Source organism: Mobula birostris, chromosome 6 (genome assembly GCF_030028105.1).
Source record: "Mobula birostris isolate sMobBir1 chromosome 6, sMobBir1.hap1, whole genome shotgun sequence".
Classification (NCBI taxonomy): domain Eukaryota; kingdom Metazoa; phylum Chordata; class Chondrichthyes; order Myliobatiformes; family Myliobatidae; genus Mobula; species Mobula birostris.
The window spans coordinates 75,569,931-75,588,834 of record NC_092375.1 but is presented as its reverse complement, the minus strand read 5'-3'; the positions used below and the strand labels follow the sequence as shown (position 1 = coordinate 75,588,834).

General features: G+C 43.5%; 1 protein-coding gene across 7 annotated transcripts in view; it reads left to right on the top strand.

The window, feature by feature from the left end:
* The window catches only part of gpm6bb (glycoprotein M6Bb), a 191,650-nt gene that overhangs the window by 143,181 nt on the left and 29,565 nt on the right, over positions 1 to 18,904 (top strand). For all 7 annotated transcript variants that reach the window (XM_072260680.1, XM_072260684.1, XM_072260685.1 and 4 more), the window contains 2 exons: positions 5,078 to 5,264; positions 11,166 to 11,322. In XM_072260680.1, the coding sequence (XP_072116781.1) occupies positions 5,078 to 5,264; positions 11,166 to 11,322 (344 nt within the window). The remainder of the gene's footprint in view (positions 1 to 5,077; positions 5,265 to 11,165; positions 11,323 to 18,904) is intronic.

Genomic DNA, 18,904 nt, shown 5'->3' with positions numbered 1-18,904 from the left:
GGGCAGCAGTATTTTCAAGCACAACCATTTGCAACGAACCCTAAATCTTGCCGCAACATCTTCAACCACAGGTTTGCTCACTGTAGTAAGATGTTCCATGTCAGTCACTCATCTGGGTGTGCCCAGTGGGCTGAATTTTGATGGATTTTTGCCAACAATTCCACAGAGGATAACTATGATAACTGGCAATTCTGGAAGTAGGAGATTTTTTTCACAGGCATTGGGCCATGGGCTGCGATGGCTCGTCCCTGATAGTCAGTGGGAGCTTCTGTCACCCCATCTCTCACTCATTCCAAATTACTTTGGCTTGTAAGATTACCTTTCAGGAGATGCACAAGATAAATGCGCAAAATCAAATTAATTCAAAAGCAAAGTACCACTGAATCATGGCTGAATGAAGCTTAATGTTCAAGGATACACATTGTCTCAAAAGGACAGGCAAAAGGACAGTAGAATGGGGTGGCATTGATCTACTGGTAAAAAATGAAATCAAATTGTTAGAAAGAGGTGACATAGGGTCAGAAGGCATTGAATCATTGTGGGTACAACAAAGAAACAAGCTCTATCCATGGGGTAAAAAGACCCTGATGAGAGTTGTATGCAGACCCCCAAACAGTAGTAAGGATATCGTCTACAAGTTGTAATGGAAATAGAAAATGCATGCCACAGGGCAATGCTACAATAGTCGTGGAGGATTTCAATATGCAGGTTGACTGGAAAAATCAGGTTGATGATGGCTTTTTTAGCAGCTTCTGGTTGAGTCCACCTGGGGATCAGCTGTTCTGGATTGAGTGTTGTGCAATGAACCGGAATTGATTAGGGAGCTTCAGGTTAAAAAAAAACTCTGAGGGGAACATGATCAAAATGTGATTGAATTCACCCTAAAATTTGAGAAGGAGAAGCTAAAGTCAGATGTATCGGTATTACAGTGAAGTAAAGGGAACTACAGAGGCATGAGAGAGGAGATGGCTAGAATTAACTGGAAAAGGACACTGGCAGGGATGACAGCAGAGCAGTAATGGCTGGAAATTTGGGAGGGAATTTGGAAGGCACAGGATATATACATTCCAAAGAGGAAGAAGTATTCTAAAAGCAAGATGACACAACCATAGCTAGCAAGAGAAATTAAAGCCAACATAAAAGCCAAAGAGAGGGCAAAAATTAGTGGGAAGTTAGAGGACTAGGAAGCTTTTAAATACCAACAGAAGGAAACTAAAAAAGTCATTAAGAAAGTAAAGATGGAATATGAAAGTAAGCTAACCAGTAATATTTAAGTGATACCAAAAGTTTCTTCAGAAATATAAAGTATAAAAGAGAGGTGAGAGTAGATATCGGATGGCTGAAAAATGAAGCTGGAGAGGTAGTGATGGAGACAAAGAAAGATCTGAAAGTAGATAAGTCACCTGGACCTGACGGTTCTGAAGGAGGTGGCTGAAGAATTTGTGGAGGCATTAGTAATGATCTTTCAAGAATCACTAGATTCTGGAATGGTTCCAGAAGACTGGAAAATTGCAAATGTCACTCCACACTTCAAGAAGGGAGAGAAGCAGGTTCTTTGCGGGAATGGGACCCACTCTCGGGGTCTTACGACCGCCCGCTATGCGATATGCCAAGGACGCAGCCTAGAAGACTAGTGCGCCTTCAGGGTGCCAGATTTTCATGGCTCTGGAGGCGGGCAAACTTGAGGTTGGTGCCACCGCCTGGTGCATCTTGGGAGACGGAAGATCGAAAGTATAGAGCTGGCTGCTGGCTGTGTGCCCAGAGCTCAGAACAAGTGACACAACAGGCTTTTAACACCATAAATCGGTGAGTTGTTTGCTATGTCTCCCCTTTCACTGTGAAATGGATCACCTCTTTTTCCCTTATTGGGGAGAGAGAGAGCCTATGGTATGTTGAATTACTGGGTGAATGAGTAGTTTTTGGGGTACTGCAAGTCTGTGTCTTTATTGATGCTTTGCTGCACGCTTGAGTGCTCGGTGGAGGGTGCTGATGGTGATGGTTGTTGCCTTGCTACTGCTTATGCGTGGGAGGGGGGAGCTGGGGAGCTTTGGGGTTCCAGCGTTTAACTGTCATTCATTCTTTGGGCATTCTCCTGTTTTCGTGGATGCTTGCAAAGAAAAAGAATTTCAGGATATATATTGTATACATTTCTCTGACATCAAATGTACCTATGAAAGGAAACTATAGGCAGGTTAGTCTGACCTCAGTTGTTGGGAAAACGTTGAAGTTGATTATTAAGGATGAGGTCTCAGGGTACTTGGAGGTCATAGTCAGCATGGTTTCCTCAAGAGAAAATCTTGCCTGACAAATCTGTTGGAATTCTTTGAAGAAATAACAAGCAGGATAGACAAAGGAGAATCAGTGGATGTTGTGCACTTAGATTTTCAGAAGGCCTTTGACAAGGTGCCATACATGAGGCTGCTTAACAAGATAAGAACCCATGATATTACAGGAAAGATTCTAGCATGGATAAAGCAGTGACTGATTGGCGGGAGACGTAGAGTGGGAGTAAAGAGAGCCTTTTCTGGTTGGCTGCCAGTGACTAGTGGTGTTCCACAGGGATCTGTGTTGGGACTGGTTCTTGCGTTATATGTCAATGATTTGGATGATGGAATTGGTGGCTTTGTTGTAAAGTTTGCAGATGATATGAAGATTGGTGGATGGCCAGGTAGTTCTGAGGAAGTAGAGGAACTACAGAAGAACTTGAATAGCTTGTCATATGAAGAGCATTTGATGTCTCTGGCCCTGTATTCACTGGAATTCAGAAGCATGAGGGGTGATCTAATTGAAATCTATAGAATGGTGAAAGGCCTTGATAGAGTGGATATGGAGAGAATGTTTCCTATGGTGGGAGATTCCAAGACTAGAGGACACAGAATAGAGGGGTGTACTTTTAGAATGGAGATGAGGACAAACTTCTTTAGCCAGAGGGTGGTGAATCTGTGGAATTCTTTGCCACAGGTAGCTGTGGAGGCCAAGTCTTTATGTATATTTAAGGCAGAGATTGATAGATTCGTGATTGGTCAGAGCATGAAGGGATATGGGAAGAAGGCAGGAGATTGGGACTGAGAGGAAAATTGGATCAGCCATGATGAAATGGTGGAGCAGACAATGTGACAAATGGCCTAATTCTGCTCCTATATCTTATGGTCTTAAAGATGAAATTGCTAGCAATTTCCAGTGAGTCAGGCAGCATCTGTGAAGAGGAAAACACGGTTAAGGTTTCAGGTCAAAGTTCTTTGTCAGTTTCCATGCACTTTATCCTTTGCCTTCCTCAATGGGGTGAATTAGTCCATGGATGATCCTAAAAACAAGTCCTATTCTTGCAAAGTTTCATATTATCCTGTCCATGTATTGTCCTTGAACTTTACAAGAAATAGACTCACTTCAGCTCCTACAGACTGTTTTAAGAGTTACAGCCCATTGAATAAAGATTTGCTATTATAAGACAAGATTGTTTTGATTTCTCTTTAGCCAAGTACCTGATACAAAATGTATGGATTATTCAAAGCAAGCATGATTATAGCAAAGGATAATGCATTTTGATTTAAGTAAATACTAATCTACTACTACTTATCTTGTCTGTGGCTCTGGATAAGTTGTAATGTCTGACACATTGTAGTTTGAGGGTGAAGGACATGCAGTTTACAGAGTAATCGGACAGTAAACAATTCTATTAGGATCTATAGATATAAATTATTTCTCATGACTTTCGAAGTGATAGTATATAATATAATGTTCTGACAAACTCCATATTAAAAGTGGGTTGGCTGGAGTCAGGGAGTTTGTTTCCTGTTCCGTTGAGAAATGTAGAACGGCAGTGTTACGGTTGTAAAGAGCAACGGTGTTACCGTAACAAGTCTATACAGGGAATCTTCGTTTTCATCTCTGAATAAGCCACTTTTTAATGGAGAAAGGTGATACAAGATGCACGTGCAGGTTATCCAATGTTTCAAACAGAGATTCTAAACTTTCGAGTTGGGGTTTACTGGTCCCATTGTCAGTTCAGGCCTGCCCCATCCTGGTGTCAGTTTCAATGGGCAGGGCATATTAATGTTGATAGCCACATTATTTCTGAACAAGCCTTGGAACTCCCTCCTCAACCACACTGAAGTCTCCTTGATTGGGTCCTGAGCAATTTTGGGGTTACATTTTTGCAAGTAGTTCAATTTGGAAATCTATCCAGAAATGGCCAGAGCAGTGTAGAAACAGTTCCAGGACACATTTCCTCCCCAAAAACTTCTTGGCCACCTTCAAATCTCAATGAAGTCCTGGAAGAACTCAATAGGTTATCCAGCTTCTATGCAGGGAAATGAAACACCCTGACCTGCTACGTTTCTCCAGCATTTTGTGTGCGTTGCTCCAGATTTCCAGAATCTGTGGAATCTCATTTGAGTCTTCAATTTTCAATTCTCTAGATCCTCACCTTTGCGATCCACGTATAAAACTAGGGAACAAGGATCCTGCGTGTGGCCCACCTACAGAAATACTAACTGCTCTGATTCAGTCTATCTACACGAGAGTTCCCAACTTGCCCCTATAGGTGGGAATAAGTTCAAATGAACACTTAGATATAAATGGGTCTACAATTCATCCAACCTCGACCGAGATGGCTCATACTAGAATTCCCTGTGAATAGTCAATCTCACAGCCCTCATGTCTGAGGTATTCATAGCCGTACAATTTGTGAATTCCTGTCAGGTAAAATTAGTGGAGAGGGAAGTCTTGGTTATTGTTTCCTGCTTGAACTACCCTGAAGGAGTAATACCTCAGGGTCTCACTTACTTCCAGAGTACTTATTTTAAAATGTTTTCTAGGAAAGTGTATCAGGGAATCTGGAACCTTCTAGAATAAATGAATAGTACACAGATCAGACATGGTTCAGTTTAATGATGGATTAATCTCAAAGGGCTAAATAGCCTCCTCCCAAACCTAAAGTTTCATTAGATCATAGTCCAGAGAGAGGACTCCTCACTTAACTATACTTCCTCACCAGGCCAAAGGGATTTTTATTTCAGTATGATACATAAATACAGTATACTTGCCATTTACCATCCTGCTCTTTTCCTGTCCACAGGTTGCTTTGAATGCTGTATTAAGTGCCTCGGAGGGGTTCCATATGCGTCGCTGATGGCAACGATCTTGTGTTTTTCTGGCGTGGCGCTGTTCTGTGGCTGTGGTCATGTGGCCCTTACCAAGGTGGAGAGGATCGTTACAGTGTACTTCTCCAACAACTCCAGTGACCACGACTTATTATGTGACGTGTAAGTTCTGCCATTTTTCCAGTACTGTCCCTTTAATCGTCCTCCTTCCCTCTTTACTCTTAATGCTCTGACTCATGGTGACTTGGTGTAATCGATGCAGCGGGGTTCCAGGCTGAATTTAAATGTGGCCAACTCCAGCCATTGTCCTTTCGCCAGCGTTAACAGACTCCCATGATCTTCTCTACACTGTCAGGGGATGCACTGTTGTATGAAAAGGCTTGCGCCCAGAATATCTGGGTTACTGATTTACAGGGGACATCTATGACACATTTCATTTAGATAAAAATGCTAATGCAGAACTTTTACTAACCTTTTGAAGTTTTAACTGCTAATAGCTGTCCTTTTCTATAAATATATTGCCTTGGTATGCACCTTAACTGTGTCACTTCAATATTTTATCCTAAAATAACTTGATCCCAAAGTGCTCTGAGTTGTGAAGAGTGGAGCAGAGGCAGTATAGTCACATCCAACACACACCCTTTCACTTACCCTCACTGTATATTTGCACAGAAGCCCACGCCAAAGCCCCTGCCAAAGTTCAGTTCCGTAGCCCCAGTAGCTCGTTGCTGTTGAGAGGACTGGTCTGCAAACAGTTGGGGTCTGGAGCAATGGGAGGGCCCTGGATCTCAGAAGCACTGCAAGTGACTCTGGGCTTTGCAGCGACGAAGTTAGAAGGTTGGAGGGAGCTGAAATTTTGGGGCACGTGGGTCTGGTTTGCAAATGATTTTCTCCCACTTGTGAAGAGCAGGGAAGGGCAAGGGCAGCTGCAATAAAACGTGCTCCGAAATGCAGCTAAAGAAAGCAGAATTGGTCTGAAGTTGCCCTTCTCCTTCTGGCATTCTGCCTCAGTGTCCTACACAGGAGGCAATCCAAACTCATTTGTGCATGTACTGTTCTTGTTGTAGTGCAGACCATCTCACTTCCCAGACCCTCCCTGTCCCCATTCCCTATCCCTCCGTAATGGAACTGATTGTCACTCAGGCACCATCTCCTCCAAACTCCACCTCCCACCCCCACTCCCAGTTCTATACCAGGTCCTGCCTGAGCTTGTTTCTAGTAGCCTGGCATTCCTGGGAATTCTCAGGATGTGATTCATCCACATCTGGACACGAGATGTGAAGCCACACTTTGTTAAATTCAGCTCTACGTTGTCTAAACTATTGAAGTAGAAGTCTTAACCCACCTGGCCGTTGCACTTTCGAACAGTTGTTGCTGTCACAGCCTTGTGGAGAAGGACTGGTGCTCCATAAAGAAGCTTGGCAACTTGAACAGACTTCTGAATAGCACACTGGTAATACTGCTGCCTATCAGATCCTGACCCCTGGTGTCATCTCTGTGTGGAGTTTGCAAGTTGCTCTGACCACCTTGTTTTCCAACAGATCTTCAAATTCCCTCCCACATTCCAGATATGAAATATGTACAGGTTCAGGTTAACTGAGCACTGTAGTTTGCTGTGTGTGTGTGTGTGTGTGGTGTACGCAGGGGAATGTGGGCAGAATAAAATGAGTTGGGGTTGGCTTGATGAAATAATGGGCACATAATGATGGCATGGCTGGTCTCAGAGGGCTGAAACTTCTGTCTCCATGATGTATCCCTCTCTGACTTCAATAGTATTTCAGATATTTGCGAAGGAAGCCCATTCCATCACGTGAACAATCCTCCCCTCCATTGATTCTGTCAATCCTTCCTTCTGTCTCAGGAAAGCAACCACTGTCATCAAAGACCCCTTTCACCCAGGTTGTTCTTTCTTCTCTCCACTACCACCAGGCAGAAAGCACGAAAGCTTGAAAAAAACTCCACCGGGTACAAGGACAATTTCTGTCTCACTGTTATCAGACTCTTGAACAGGCCTCTCATACAATAAATGTCTACAGGTTGTCTACGGAGTCTCTGTGCGTGGAAGTTAGGAATACGAAGGGGTCAATAACTCTACTGTGTGTTTTTTTAATGACCACCCAATAGTAACAGGGACATCGAGGAGCAGATAGGGAGACAGATTCTGGAAAGGTGTGATAATAACAGGATTATTGTAGTGGGAGATTTTAATTTCCCAAATATCAATTAGCATCTCCCTAGAGTGAGGGGTTTAGATAGGGTGGAGTTTGTTAGCTGTGTTCAGGAAGGTTTCTTGACACAATATGTAAATACACCTTCAAGAGGAGAGGCTATACTTGATCTGGTATTGGGAAAGGAACCTGATCAGGCGTCAGGTCTCTCAGTGGGAGAGCATTCTGGAGATAGTGATCACAATTCTATCTCCTTTACCATAGCATTGGAGAGGGATAGGAACAGATAAGTTTGGGAAATGTCTTACTGGAGTAAGGGCAAATATGAAGTTATCACACAGGAACTTGGAAGCATAAATTGGAAACAGATGCTCTCAGGGAAACGTATGGAAGAAATGTGGCAAATGTTCAGGGGATATTAGTGTGGAGTTCTGCGTAGGTATGTTCCAGTGAGATGGGGAAAGGATGGTAGGGTACAGGAACCATGGTGTACAAAGGCTGTTGTAAAACTAGTCAAAAGTAAAAGAAGAGCTTACAAAAGGTTCAAAAAACTAGGTAATGATAGAGATCTAAAAGATTATAAGGCTAACAGGAAGGAACTTAAGAATGAAATTCAGAGAGCCAGAAGAGGCCATGAGAAGGCTTAAGGAAAACCCAAAGGCATTCTATAAGTCTGTGAAGAGCAAGAGGATAAGACATGAGACAATAGGACCAAACAAGTGTGACAGTGGAAAAGTGTATATGGAACTGGAGGAGATAGCAGAGGTACTTAATGAATTCTTTGCTTCAGTATTCACTACGGAAAAGGATCTTGGCAATTGTAGAGATGAGTTATAGCAGACTGAAAAGCTTGTGCATGCAGATATTAAGGAAGAGGATGTGCTGGAACTTTTGAAAAGCATCAAGTTGGATAAGTCACCGGGACCGGATGGGAGGTACCCCAGGCTACAGTGGGAAGCAAGGGAGATTACTGAGCCTCTGGCGATGATCTTTGCATCATCAATGGGGACGGGAGAGGTTCCAGAAGATTGGAGGATTGCAGATGTTGTTCCTTTATTCAAGAAAGGGAGTAGAGATAGCCCAGGAAATTATAGACCAGTGAGTCTTACTTCAGTGGTTGATAAGTTGATGCAGAAGATCCTGAGAGGCAGGATTTATGAACATTTGGAGAGATATAATATGAGTAGGAATAGTCATCATGGCTTTATCAAAAGCAGGTTGTGCCTTATGAGCCTGATTGAATTTTTTGAGGATGTGACTAAACACATTAATGAAGGTAGAGCCGTAGATGTAGTGTATATAGATTTCAGCAAGGCATTTGATAAGATACCCCATGTAAGGCTTATTGAGAGAGTAAGGAGGCATGGGATCCAAGGGGACATTGCTTTGTGGGTCCAGAACTGGCTTGCCCACAGAAGGCAAAAAGTGGTTGTAGACGGGTCATATTCTGCATGGAGGTTGGTCACCAGTGGTGTGCCTCAGGGATCTGTTCTGGGACCCTGCTCTTGGTGATTTTTATAAATGACCTGGATGAGGAAGTGGAGGGATGGGTTAGTAAATTTGCTGATGACACAAAGGTTGGGGGTGTTGTGGATAGTGTGGAGGGCTGTCAGAGGTTACAGCAGGACATTGATAGGATGCATGACTAGGCTGAGAGTGGCAGCTGGAGTTCAACCGAGATAAGTGCGAGTTGGTTCATTTTGGTAGGTCAAATATGATGGCAGAATATAGCATTAATGGTAAGACTCTTGGCAGTGTGGAGGATCAGAGGGATCTTGGGGTCCGAGTCCATAGGACATTCGCTGCTGCACAGGTTGACTCTGTGGTTAAGAAGGCATACGGTGCATTGGCCTTCATCAATCGTGGGATTGAGTTTAAGAGCTGAGAGATAATGTTGCAGCTATATGGTCAGACCCCACTTGGTGTACTTTGCTCAGTTCTGATTGCCTCACTATAGGAAGGAGGTGGAAGCCATAGAAAGGGTGCAGAGGAGATTTACAAGGATGTTTTCTGGATTGGGGAGCATGCCTTATGAGAGTAGGTTGAGTGAACTCTGTCTTTTCTCCATGGAGTGACAGAGGATGAGAGGTGACCTGATAGAGATGTACAAGATGATGAGAGGCATTGATCGTGTGGCTAGTCAGAGGGTTTTTCCCAGGGTTGAAATGGTTAGCATGAGAGGGCATAGTTTTAAGGTGCTTGCAAGTAGGGACAGAAGAGATGTCAGGGGTAAGTTTTTTACGCAGTGAGTGGTGAGTGTGTGGAACGGGCTGCTGGTGGCAGTGGTGGAGGTGGAGACGATGGGGTCTTTTAGGAGAGTCCTGGATAGGTACATGGAGCTTAGAAAAATAGAGGGCTATGGGTAAGCCTAGGTACTTTCTAAGGTAAGGACATATTTGGCACAGCTTTGTGGGCCGAAGGGCCTGTATTGTGCTGTAGGTTGTCTGTGTTTCTAAATGAAGATCTCTTGATAGCCCAAATTACCTCATTATTACCCTTGCTTTTCATCTTTCTCCCTGCACTACACTTTTTCTGTATCTGTATCATTATATTCTGCAAATGCTGTCTCTTATTGAGTTTACCCTTTCAACTACCTCGATGTACTTATGTATGAAATTATCTGTCCAGATGACATGCAGACTAAAGCTTTCAGCGTATCTTGATATATATGAAAATACAATTTGAAAAAGCTAAAATCTAGTATTTTGCCTATGATAACAAATTATGAACTGCAAATTGATGTAATAATGATGTAGTGGTATGCTTTTATCTCTGTAAGATTAACTTTTGGAAGGTAATTACAGAGCAATACAGCTTTGGCCAATAACAGTGTAAACCAAGTTACATGTTGGAGACAATCCTTATATTCAAACCCTCCAGAACTGTTGGGGGAAAGCACAATGCTCCAAATTCATATTAAATTCATTCCACATGTTACTACTGGTGACTTAGCCAGCTGTGGTGATGTCAGTCACATCATTCTCCATTTCGTGGCACATGGAATTGCTATAAAGCACCAATGCAGGTTTAGAAATACATCCACACCTTGCTCTGGGAATGAAAGCAAATGTAAGGGCCCCTAATTGCGCTTGAGAAAATGCTGGATCAGATTCTGGGCTGCCTCTCTGGCTGCAAGAAGAGTAGTTTTCAAATTCAGCCAGGAGTATCTTGTTTTGAAAATTGATGATGAGTTGTACCTCCAACACCCCATCCTTACCTAAATCATGACTTACATGTCTGCAGGTGGATTCTTGCTATTTTGTTGCATTATATATTTTGGGATGGGCAGCTCCTGGCTTATACTTATTGATAAAAGCATGGAATCTGCCACGAGTTCAAAGGAGCAGTGGACACACATGATGTAGCATAGTAAGACCATAACGGTTCCCAATAATACCTCTTAATTATAATCTCGTGTTGATAAGTTACACTTTGCCATATAGCGAAGGTAGGATGAATGCAGAAGCAGAAGAAATTTTGGCTTGAACATTTCCTAGCAGGTGACTGCTGTGGAAAAGTTTAATCCATTGTTCCGAAGGCTTCCTTCCTGCTATTTTTGCAGGAAGTTACTCCATTACTCATAAAAGAAAGTTCACCAGGCCATCGTGCCAACCCTTAGAGTTTTTGTGGTCCACAATCTGACTTTATAATCTTTCCACTGCACGGAATATCTAATATTTGTGATTCATGTTTCTGGTATCTGACCATGAAGCATTTGCCAAGTATTCCAGCAGCTTGGCCAATATCTTTATTTAGCTCTGTATATTTTTCCTCATTAGCTGAAGCCCTGAGGTAAAATGGAATCCCCTAAATTTTGACTTTTTTCTCTATTTACCTACAGCTTTGGGAGACTAGTCCTACAATCCATAAAATGTGCCTCTTTTCCTCTTCTCAGAATCCAAATGATGCAGTATGTCATCTATGGAGTTGCCTCATTCTTCTTCCTGTACGGAATTATCCTCCTGGCAGAAGGCTTTTACACCTCAAGTGCTGTTAAAGAAATCCATGGCGAGTTCAAAACAACTGTGTGTGGACGCTGCATCAGTGGAATGGTATGAAACTCAGTCTGCAGTCCATGGTTTAGTGGTGTACTCTTAACTATAGGTTCAGCCCGGAGGCAGATAGGGACTGGACCATGTTACTGCACTTGTCTGTGACTGCCAAGTAAATAAGGCATTGACGTGATGGTGAAGGACTGAGTTACTGAGTGCTGAACATTGAGCACAATGGTTGGTAATTCTCAGGCAGATTCATAAAACTTTGATCAAACAAGCATTCTGAAATTCCGGTGGTTTGGCACCTGGTTCACTAGGTGATGTTGACAAACCCCACTCACCGAGTCCCTGGTTCCTGCTGTTTCCAAGCACTCACCAGGTCCCAGTGCTGGCACTGTTTGACCATTCAGCTGGTCCCCATCCCCACACAATCCTCTGCGTCCCTGTTCCCACACTCCCCCAGCAAGCTCCAACACTACCCGCGGCTGTGGTCTCCGCACTCCTTTCAAGTTCGCCGGGTTCACTGAAATTTTACTGTATAATATCATTCTTTTTATAAAGTGAATGAAAAAAATGTGTTGAAATTTCAGTAAAATAACATCAATAGTCCTGTCCATCCGCTGGTCCAGTACCACCAAAGTTCTGAGAGTGCTGGATTTGCAGTTTCCCTGTATTTACATTTGCAATGTATCTGTAGGATTGCAATTGGATGGAGCTCTGATCTGAAGTTACTTGAGGGGCTTTGTTTGAAAATGTGCAATGTAAGCCACCCTGGGTGCTTCCTCGGGTGTGCACTGCCCAGGGCAACAACGGCCATGAGTCCAGCTGCAGGAAGCGGGAGCAACTAGCACAGCTAGTGCAGAGTAACTCCAGCAACCACAGAACAGCATTTCAGCACTTTGCCAGTAAGAAGTCAAGTATTCTAATTATTTCTGTTAAAGATCAATGCCAAGAAATTGCAGTTCTTGCTTTTAAGCAAGTGCTGTGCATAGCATTAAATTCCAGTTAAATCGCAACCCACCACAGGAAAAAAAACATTATGAAACTGGTCAGAAAGATGTTGGACATCTGTGTGTTGGAATGATTTACACTCCAGATCACATACTAAGTCAGGGACAACGTAATGTGCAGGATATCCAACCGCACAGAGCTCACAGTCGGTGAATCAGATGATTGAATATAGGAACACCAGAGCAACTAGCTGTCCTTAACAATGAAAATCCATGCTGGGTGCAGGGTGGAGGTACTTTAATTCACCCCTTATTAACCATCTCAATGCAACATGTTCCCGTTTTGTTTTAGTGCTTGATCCACAAGGGTTGAAAGTTTCACCCTAAAGCTACACTATATTTTCCCCAGTGTTTGGAAAGTGACTTGGAACATCACAAGGGACATGAGTGATTCAGTTAGATGTCATAATATTCTAATGTGAATATGGATGTCCCCAGATTGCTTTTCCAATAGATGTGATTTCACTCTGTGAGTTCAGCCTAGCCTGGGCTGAACCTCATTCCTGTGGGATTTGCACATTAACTACATGATTCTTCGATCTAATTTCAGGCCATGAATGTTATCATGGCACAACAACTAGTGGTTTGACTCCAGTAAAGTAAATTTAACTAAGTCAAGTAAATTTAACTTAGAATTTGTTGGACACTAACATTATTTAAAGTTCAAAAATAAAATTTAAGCTCTTGCCTTTTTCCAAAAGGTCCAAGACCTCATTCAAATCAAAGGGGTCAGCATCTGCTGCCATCTCTTGGAGACCCAAAGCTGAGGGAGCACATCCATCCCTTCATCACCTCTGTGTTCTACCGATTACAAGCTGGTATCTGACCTCTACCTCATCCTCAACTTCAACGTGTGGGCACACATGTCTGAGAAACACTGCATGTCTGCTGGGACCAAACTGTTCACAAATTCCAGATCCCTGGCCTTTTTACATTGGAGGAGCGCTGAGCTCCATTTCAAACTCTGAAACCCTGTGATGCTGGGAAAGACTGAAGGAATGGCATTTCACTATTTATGTTCTCGATGGAAGGGAGGGGAGCATATAAGAACAGAGTATGGTGAGCGTGTTTTATGTGGCCTCCCCCATGAGCATATTGGGAAGATGCATAGCGAAACAGAATAGGTTTGATCTGATTCTGGCAGTAAACAAAGTTAGAGCTATAGGAAGCAGCATGGAAGGTTTCACCTTAAAGCTACACTATATTTCTCCCCAGTGAGTTTGGAAAGTGAGTTCAACCTAGCCTGGGCTGATTCAGCCCTTGTGGATCAAGCACTAAAGCATAAAGCGAGAACATGTTGCATTGAGATGGTTAATAAGTGGTGAATTAAAGGTCCCCCCTTCTGGACACAGTATCCACCAGCATGAATGTTCAGTGTTAGGGGTAGCTGGCTGTTCCAGTGTTTCGACATTCAATCATTTGATCCACCTACTATCAGCTCTAGGTGGTTGGACATCCTGCACACTATGCTGGTCCTGATTTAGCATGTGAAAGTAAGTCCAAGAATGAAACAGCAAAAGGAGCCACTGACCAAAGATTTTAATCATTCCATTTATGATTGTTAGAGCAGTCTATCCTGCCACTGTCAAAGATCAGAAAGCTCTCTTACCTGGGACGATTTCACTGTGTCCTTGAACTTGCTGTGTTATCAGTGCACTGAGCAGGGTGTGAGTGCACGCCATTGCCACCAACCCCAACACTGGCCCATTCAGATGCCTGGCCCATTCTTCTACAAGCCTGGCTGTTGTCTCTCTCGCAGCACAGTGAGGTCTGCTTCTGTGAAATCCGTACGCTTGATGTCTCTCTTGTGTATGGTTGATGTGATGGAATATTTGAGGAAGAAGTCTTTGTTCGGGTGGGAGGGGATTCAGTCCTCTGTCGCAGTTCACTGTTGAAATGATTCTGATTCCAGTGGAAAACTGTATCAGTGCCTCACTGCAATCTTTATAAACCTGTGAATGGGTGCAGGAGTAGGCCACTGATCCCCTCAAGCCTGTCCTACCATTCGACAAGATGATGGCTAACAAACAACAGTATTCAAACTTATTCTGGGAGAGTCTCTATAGGTGACTTTAGGCTCTAAACGGCAGTCATTCTCACTTTATCAGATCCTATAGTATGATCCCTATTTCTAAGTTAGTGACCGAATACCCATCCTTTGTATCCCAGAGGACTGGGAAGTTTTTAAAAGCTTAAAAAAGGAAACTAAGAAGGTCATTAAGGTCATTAAGAGGGAAAAGAACTATGAAAGGAAGCTAGCAAATAATATCAAAGAGGATACTAAAAGCTTCTTCAAATATATAAAGAATAAAAGACAGGTGAGAGTAGATATAGGACCGATAGAAAATGATGCTGGAGAAATTGTAATGGGAGGTAAGGAGATGGCAGAGGAACTGAACAAGTACTTTGCATCAGTCTTCACTGAGGAAGACATCAGCAGTATACCGGACACTCAAAGGTGGCAGGGAAGAGAAGTGTGCGCAGTCACAATTACGACAGAGAAAGTACTCGAAGCTGAATAGTCTAAAGGTAGATAAATCTCCCGGACCAGATGGAATGCACCCTCGTGTTCTGAAGGAAGTAGCTGTGGAGATTGCGGAGGCATTAGCGATGATCTTTCAAAAGTCGATTGATTCTGGCATGGTTCCAGAGGACAGGAAGATTGCAAATGTGACTCCGCTATTTAAGAAGGGGGCAAGGAAGCAAAAAGGAAATTATGTTCTTAAGAACATAGAATAGTACAGCACAGTACAGGCCCTTCAGCCCACAATGTTGTGTCGACCCTCAAACCCTGCCTCCCATATAAGCCCTCAACTTAAATTCCTCCATATACCTGTCTAGTAGTCTCTTAAACTTCACTAGTGTATCTGCCTCCAACACTGACTTAGGCAGTGCATTCCATGTACCAACCACTCTCTGAGTGAAAAAACCTTCCTCTAATATCCCCATTGAACTTCCCACCCCTTACCTTAAAGCCATGTCCTCTTGTATTGAGCAGTGGTGCCCTGGGGAAGAGGCGCTGGCTATCCACTCTATCTATTCCTCTTATTATCTTGTACACCTCTATCATGTCTCCTCTCATCCTCCTTCTCTCCAAAGAGTAAAGCCCTAGCTCCCTTAATCTCTGATCATGATGCATACTCTCTAAACCAGGCAGCATTCTGGTAAATTTCCTCTGTACCCTTTCCAATGCTTCCACATCCTTCCTATAGTGAGGCGACCAGAACTGGACACAGACCTGTTATAGACCTGTTAGCTTGACATCGGTGGTTGGGAAGTTGTTGGAGTCGATTGTCAAGGATGAGGTTACAGAGTACCTGGAGGCATATGACAAGATAGGCAGAACTCAGCATGGATTCCTTAAAGGAAAATCCTGCCTGACAAACCTATTACAATTTTTTGAGGAAATTACCAGTAGGCTAGACAAGAGAGATGCAGTGGATGTTGTATATTTGGATTTTCAGAAGGCCTTTGACACGGTGCCACACATGAGGCTACTTAACAAGATAAGAGCCCATGGAATTATAGGAAAATTACATACATGGATAGAGCGTTGGCTGATTGGCAGGAAACAGAGAGTGGGAATAAAGGGATCCTATTCTGGTTGGCTGCCGGTTACCAGTGGTGTTCCACAGTGGTCCGTGTTGGGGCCCCTTCTTTTTACATTGTACATCAACGATTTGGATTATGGAATAGATGGCTTTGTGGCTAAGTTTGCTGACGATACGAAGATAGGTGGAGGGGCCGGTAGTGCTGAGGAAACAGAGAGTCTGCAGAGAGACTTGGATAGATTGGAAGAACGAGCAAAGAAGTGGCAAATGAAATACAATGTTGGAAAGTGTATGGTTATGCACTTTGGCAGAAGAAATAAATGGGCAGACTATTATTTAAATGGAGTAAGAATTCAAAGTTCTGAGATGCAATGGGACTTGGGAGTCCTCGTGCAGGATACCCTTAAAGTTAACCTCCAGGTTGAGTCGGTGGTGAAGAAGGCTAATGCAATATTGGCATTCATTCCTAGAGGAATAGGGTATAGGAGCAGGGATATGATGTTGAGGCTCCATAAGGCACTGGTGAGACCTCACTTGGAGTACTGTGGACAGTTTTGGTCTCCTTATTTAAGAAAGGATGTGCTAATGTTGGAGAGGGTACAGAGAAGATTCACTAGAATGATTCTGGGAATGAGAGGGTTAACATATGAGGAACATTTGTCCGCTCTTGGACTGTATTCCTTGGAGTTTAGAAGAATGAGGGGAGACCTCATAGAAACATTTCGAATGTTGAAGGGCATGAACAGAGTGAATGTGGCAAAGTTGTTTCCCATGATGGGGGAGTCTAGTACGAGAGGGCATGACTTAAGGATTGAAGGGCGCCCATTCAGAACAGAGATGCAAAGAAATTTTTTTAGCCAGAGGGTGGTGAACCTATGGAATTTGTTGCCACGGGCAGCAGTGGAGGCCAAGTCATTGGGTGTATTTAAGGCAGAGATTGATAGGTATCTGAGTAGCCAGGGCATCAAAGGTTATGGTGAGAAGGCAGGGGAGTGGGACTAAATGGGAGAATGGATCAGCTCATGATAAATGGAGCAGACTCGATGGGCTGAATGGCCGATTTCTACTCCTTTGTCTTATGGTCTTATGTCTTATGGTCTTTGTACATCCCTCGACCTGTGAGTACAGAGGTAAAGTATCAGTTTGCTGGCTGATGGAAGTACCAAATGTAGCAAAAGAACAAGCTTATTTATAAGCAAATGGTCCTTCACAAAAACAATTAGTTGGAATATTTTGTTTGCTGATCTTGATATCCCCATGTTCTGGTAATTTTCACCATAATTTATTTTGATGTCACTAAGTAGCCTACTGTCTCATAGTCTGCAAATTTCGAGAGACCACATGTGTGTGAAATGGATATGGTGAGAGTTAGCTCCTCAGTGCCCAGTTAAAAATTAACCCTGCTATGAAAAATATCCTATTTATTGGAAAATAGAAGACTGGTTGTCAGGAGGTGTAAGTTAAGGTTCCCATTCTCACTGTACAGGATCCAGTTGAGTTTTGGATCGATGTATTGTGAATGTGACAATGCTGTAGAGGTGTTTTACCAGTGGGCCCCAACCTTCGGGCTGCAGATTGATAGCGGGCCACGAAGAGTGCAGCGGTAGCCGGAACGCATCGCCTCTGATTTGGGCCGACATTTACGTGCCGGGCAGCACCTAATTAATTAGCTTCTTTATTTCGGCTTTTTTCTTAAAGATGTGCTAGTACGTTCTGACTACCGCTGCACCGCTGCATTCTTCATGGCAATGTATCGGTCAACGGCCTGGAGGTTGGGGACCACTGCTTAAACTATGAAGCTGCCCTCGCCTCAGAAACCGATCAAACCACCCATGACTACCTTTAAATTCCACTTTCGCAACACTTTCATCACCGTCGTCCACTGCTTTCAGTTTCAGCATATTAAAAAGACTGACTGATTTCTCCTTAAGTATAAGAAAACTTAACGGAACACCACGCTTTGTGCTGGGTGCATTCCAGCTACCGCTTCACCGCTGCATTCTTCGTGGCCCAGAGGTTGGGGACCACTGTATTATACACCAGCAGCTCATCCAAATACTTAACTGCAATTACTGTGGATAAACTGACTTGGCTGGTTTATCTCTATGGCTTCAGCATTTCCTGTGGATTGACGTAGGATGTAATATCCATTCGCATTTTCTCCCCTGAACATTAATATAAGGTTTCAATCTACAAACGTGCACATAATTCAGTGTGCTGAATTTACAGGCGGCAGTGCACCTCCAGTGGAGAAACCGTACAGATTGATTGTCCACGCTGTGGACACCTTCCCTTCATTCCCTATCTGGGCTGTTTGCCATTCTGCCTTACTTCAGTCAACCAGGAAACTTCCTCTGGTCAGTTGCCCTGATTCTTGGTAAATTTAGTGACTTTGGGAAAGTTAAGATATCTTTCCCATTTGGGCTGTACAGGTAGATCACTGCCCGATCCCCATGTTTGGGACCATGGGAATTTTGATGTTCATTAGAATGGTCAGATGGAGCTTAGAAAATGGATTGCACAGGTAGAGGTAGTTAATGGGACAGTGTTATGCAATCAAAGGTTGTACTGAGCACAGCCATTGTGAAAATCAGCTAAAGTGGATTCTGGGTTTTATGTGATTGGGAGAGGACTAATGCTACAGGGGAGAGGGGCCTGGGGAAGGAGAGAAAGGGTGGAGTGATAGGAGGGCTTATGACCTCCACCCCTTCCAGTTCACATCAGTTGAGGGGGTAGTGGCCTGTCCTAAGGAAGAAGAGTCTGCACCTAGTGATTGATACAGGGGTTCAGTATCCTGGGATTGAATGGGTGGCCAGTAGTTAGCGACTGTGCCAGGCAGTCAATAGGGATTTGCAGTGAGGCTCCTGAAATAGGCTCTTTTTCCAAGCAATGTCACAGGAAGGGATTACCACGTGAACCACTGCAAACAAATTGTGGAGTTCTCGAAGTCTCCTTGAGGAAATGTAATATGAGATGGGTGCTTCATGGTCAGCATGGACAGTGCAGGCCAAAGGACCTGTCTCTGTGTTTTAGGAATCCTGGTCCAACATCTCCTCAAGTGTAGGAGTATTTGGAGTG